Source organism: Amblyomma americanum, chromosome 6 (genome assembly GCF_052857255.1).
Source record: "Amblyomma americanum isolate KBUSLIRL-KWMA chromosome 6, ASM5285725v1, whole genome shotgun sequence".
In the NCBI taxonomy this organism is placed as follows: Eukaryota; Metazoa; Arthropoda; class Arachnida; order Ixodida; family Ixodidae; genus Amblyomma; species Amblyomma americanum.
The window spans coordinates 3,300,564-3,305,715 of NC_135502.1; the positions used below are offsets into that span (position 1 = coordinate 3,300,564).

At 43.1% G+C, this 5,152-nt stretch overlaps 1 protein-coding gene across 1 annotated transcript; it reads left to right on the plus strand.

Moving 5' to 3' along the window:
- On the plus strand, window positions 1-3,725 carry LOC144094524 (uncharacterized). Its single transcript, XM_077628439.1, has 2 exons — window positions 1-85; window positions 2,934-3,725. Exons 1-2 carry the CDS (start codon window positions 74-76, stop codon window positions 3,231-3,233), a joined length of 312 nt encoding a protein of 103 aa, XP_077484565.1. The 5' UTR covers window positions 1-73; the 3' UTR covers window positions 3,234-3,725.
- Window positions 3,726-5,152: the final 1,427 nt, after the last annotated feature.

The window sequence follows — 5,152 nt, forward strand, 5'->3', positions numbered from 1 at the left end:
ATGGCGTGCATTGCCCACTGCGACACCGCACCCGCTCAGTCAGCCAGGCCCCCTCAACTCCCAGGCAGAAAGCATGAAGTCCATGGTGAGTCGGACAGCGCAGTTCACGAGGGAGCCGCGGCAGAATCTTTCGGTTCGAGAGAAAGCACGCGTTAGACGACGAACTGTGCGAGAAGCTGTGGGGAGGTCATAAGAGGTAGAATGCCGGTGTGCATTTGGTTCGGGCCTTTGGCGCTTCTACTATCAACAGTGAGGGAAGCCGTTAGCCGCTGTTCTCAGTTGTAAACAGTTCTTCTCGAGTCGGCATCACCGGTGACCAAAATGCGATTCCGCAGTTTATAATTCATCTGAAATACCCACCTGGTACTCTAAGCGGCAATATGGTGTACATCGCATAGCTGCCTACATAGCTTTACTTGCGCAAGCCTTATCTAGTCGCTGAAAAGAGGATTGAGACGGTTAAAGAAAGAGGCGTATAAGCTGGGTATGTTTGTTTGTACTTATTACAGCATGAACCTTAGCCAGAGATGGAGGCATAGACGTTTATGCTATCAGCACTTCCTGTTTGTTTGTTTTTTCATCCCGCTGTGTCAGTTCTGGAATAAGGAAAACAAAAATGACAGATTTTTGTCTAATTCTATTAACATGCGAAAGCAGAATTGCATGAACGAAAGCGAAGACGATCAAGACAGAGAATTTCTTGTCTGTGTGTTCGTGCCGCAGGTAGAAGTTGATAAAGACGACTATGTGCAATGCATAACGGGTGAGTTCATTTTAGTTTCGCACAAGGCGTGTTCGGCTGCGGCCATAGTCTACTTCTCTCGCACTGTGGCCAGCCAAGCTGATCTGTTCGCGCCGGCCCGGGTTTGAATACCAGTCGCGGATACTTATTTGATTTAGGTTTATTTGATTCTTTCACTTGGCACAAGCCCACAAACATCGCCAACCCAGAAACAATGCAAGATTTTCGCAAATCCACAAACATCGCAACATCTTGCTGGGGGTTTCCCCATCGGAATAGTGCTTTCGTACTAGTATTACAAGAGCAATGCAACGCTTCGGCCGTCTTGCTATTAAAAATTTTATAACGCAGTAGTGGGTAGGTTTCCAGCTATATGACTATATTATAGCCTAACCGAAAGAATTCTGTACAAAATGTTTCTAAATAGGAAAATTTTTATTGGCTCTTCTAAACAAAAAATAAAGTGGCATGACGACCAACTGACAGAGCTTACACTTCAGAATACGCAGGCGCAAAATTGTAAAGATTAGTGGAGACGGGAGGTCGGTTAAGTGTCTCCTAGCTACATTATTCAGCAAGGGGTGGCTTGCAACGCTTGACGATATCCGCGGCACCTCTATTACAAACAAGCGTGGAAGAATCCGTAAAGAATGAAAGAACATCAATTTCAGTCTTGATACAATTTTATATGTCTAGCATATCTTTGAACACAACAATGACTGCCCAAGACAGCGAGTATTACTTATCTCTCGACAATGGTGTCGGTGCTTCTCTAATACGTAACATTAACGCGAGCTGAATGGTAGAAACATTCGATGGCATAATATCTGATTTACGTTCTTTATTACTTAAAAAAATTCGCCAGATTACAACTAACACTTCAAGAATGATAAATTAAATTTGCGAGATAAAAAGACTGCCCCCGCCTTTCCCGCCCTGTGAAAAACAGGTTGAATAGTTTGCACGGTTTATGATATTAAAAAAAAAAGAAGTCCACCGATATGTATTGGAGCAGATTATAATTCCAAGCACTGAACTTAGCAAAAATCATTCAATGAACACCATGGCACCCGATTAAAACATCTGTGCGTGTAGGCAGCCACATAAAATTTTCTCGTCAGGTTTACCTGTGAAGTGCGGGAATGTGCTTTGTAAAGAACTTGCTCAAAAAGTAGAAAACGGCACACTGTTAGCAACCATTAACATAGCAGTGAAGAGAATAAAAATATAAAAAGGGCGATATTCGCATTGAAAATTAAAAGATAGCTTGAATTCGGCCATAATTATGGAAATGGCACATTTGTGTCATGATCAGAAACTTTTTCAATCTTTGATGACTTATTTGTTTGCAGTGTGCATTTTCTCTTCTAGAATTGTCATAGAGTCTATTTATGAGATTCTCCAACTTTCCTGTGCCATCATTGAAGTGATGTTGGGGTAAATTCAAATAAATACCTATCTGCGCATCATTTCTGAGTTAGTTTTGTTTGAAAATTCGTGATTCATTGTTGAGGGGAGAGGCTGCCATAAATCCAAGCTATAATGCTCAGTTTTTCAAGTCAAAATTCATATAAAGAAGTAAGCGCTCATATTTTGATGCAAACTGAAACTGCTTCCTCTCCAATAACTTCGAAATTATAAGGCAACCCTTATGCTAGGAATAAAGACTGTCCTCCTTATTAAACCTCTTAAAGATCACTGAACATGCAAATTGCATGCCTCACAGCTGGCACCGTTTTCTGATACTCTATAGCCCGTGACAGGCGCCGGGAAGATACAACTCTAGGTTGCCTTGTTTTTATATGAGCGGCAGTTTTGTGTTGATTCTGCTGCACATACAAGACCCGTAGACGTCCGTTCCGGTATATATATATATATATATATATATATATATATATATATATATATATATATATATATATATATATATATATATATATATATATATATATATATATATATATATATATATATATATATATATATATTATCAGGCCCTCAAATACAACGACTGAGAGAGAGAGAGAGAGAGAGATAGACAGACGGAAAGGCAGGGATGCTAAGTAGGCAAACGACGACTGAGAATAATACAACAAACAAGGAACCTTCTTCGCATGCAAGGGGTACCTCAAGAGGCATCTGGGATTAACGTACCTCTACTACACGCTGTCTTTTCTCTTTGCATTTCCAGGTTACTTTGGTCTGTCTGGCCGTCCTTGCCGGAGCCGCATCTGCTGGCTTGTATGGTGGCTACGGCGGCTACGGCGGCTACGGAGGATACGGCGGCTACGGAGGATACGGTGGATACGGCGGCTACGGGGGCTACGGCGGTTATGGCTACCCTGTGGGCCGTGCCTTTTCCTACTCCACTCACATTCAGCACGGCTATGGTGGTTACGGCGGCTACGGCGGCTACGGGGGCTACGGAGGATACGGAGGATACGGAGGACTTGGCTACGGACACGGATACGGTCACGGTTACCATGGCTGAAAGAAAGCGGAGTGCTCGGTTTGTGCAAAGGAGCATCGCGTGAAAGTCGTATACGTCTTGAAGTTGAGACCGGCGCTTTAATCGTTCTTCGTTCTCTCTCTGAGCTGTGTTTCATAACGCGAGCTATGCCTTCTTTCGAAGGAGGCACAACTGAAGACGTGATATGTACATACATAAAAATAGATGTTCATTTTCTTTGCAACCCTTTTTTGTCGTTTCTTTGTTAAAACGCAGACGTAATGGTGGTGCTCTGCGTGGAATTGCTTTAAGTCGGAGAGATTATTTTGGCGGCTAAGCAGTGGAAACATGGCAACCAGCAAAATACCGAATTTAGTCAGCAGTGGGAACAAAAGGCGCCAGGCACAATCGACAGGATAGGCCATTGGTTCGTATCATTACGGAAGCAGTATTGCATATTGGTTGAAGTGCCCGCGGTATAATCCGATTCTTCGCGAGGCTTGTTTCAAGTGAAAAAAAAACAAAGAAAATAAATTGGACGCGTAAAGCTTAAAAAAGTTATAAAAGTGGCGTTGCAGGAATGGATCTAATGCGTTACAAGAATCATGTGTAATAGCTAGATAATCCCGACAGGCAGACTTTGCAGCACTCTCACCGCGAAGGCACTAAAGGAATTTCGGGGCTGCATTTTATAGATGTCTTTTCCTGACTCAGTTTTTTATTCCTCTACTATTGGCAGCGACACCGTGCAGCACCAGAGCAGGTTGCTGCGATTCGCCGGCTTCGGCATCACAGGCAAGGCTGATCTAGAATAAAATGACTGAATTAGAAAAAGAACCGTTAAAAACACGGCTCACTGACCACTATTATTGCCTCATGGCTCATGCCTGTATGATTTCTTTCCACACCTGGGGCCGTACTCTGTAACGATTCACTTGCTTTCCATTACATTTTGTCGCTGCCGCCATTAGCTACAGCGTTAGAGCAGAGGTCACACTGCCCGTGACAGAAACATATATCTATGAAAAGCATTGAAGCGCCTCGAGCCCAAGCCACAGTGGCCGACAGACGACGACGCCCACAAGTGACGGAGCACGACGACACGCCTCGCCATTTTCACACTCGGTCTTGGGAACGAGACTGGGCGACGGCATGCGGCAGCATGAAGCCGTCTGTCGGCGACGTCGCCACCTGTGGCTGTGATTAGCCTCTTGTCTCACTGCCTGCTGTTGCTTTCGTAACGCTGATGTCACGGTCAAATTAAATGGAAAATGAAATGGATCAATACATAATACAGCGACCGGATACCTTCTGTGACCTGCCTTACATCACTACAGTCTAGGCTTTGTCATAAGAAAAATACCACCCCTGGCCAACAGCTTACTGTAAGAAGCGAATTCTACCTATGCTGAGCAGGCGGATAAACTTCGCAGCCTGAAACCAAAACCGCTCTGTGAATTAAATGTATTGAGAGTACCCTCAACCGTTTAAGGTGCTTTGTGCACAAATACGTACATCACGAAATCCCGCCTGTTTCTCAAAGCGTGCTCTATATGGCATTAATTTCTCATTAAATTTATTTAAAGGTCATTCATTTCAAGTGATTTTAACGTCTTTTTTCATGCAAACAGGGATCTTTTCTGTGCCGACTAGCGCATGCAACAAAATAAAATGTTAAAAAACAGTAATCTAGGTAGCCTGTCTTCCGCCATTTTCATGCAGTCAGTCTTTTCCACCAGTTTTGTTGTCCAGTTTTGTTTTAACATTTCTTGCATCATGTGCTTGTCCGAAACACAAAATGATTCCTCAATCTCTAGGATGCTGATTTCATAAATCTTTATATTAATAATAATTTTTTCCAGATAATTGTAGTGTGGAAGAAATTTGCAAGCACGTGTAAAATTTTGCCATTGCCGTTTTCATTGGAAAACTAACGACCTCACTCTGCTGAGACCTGGATG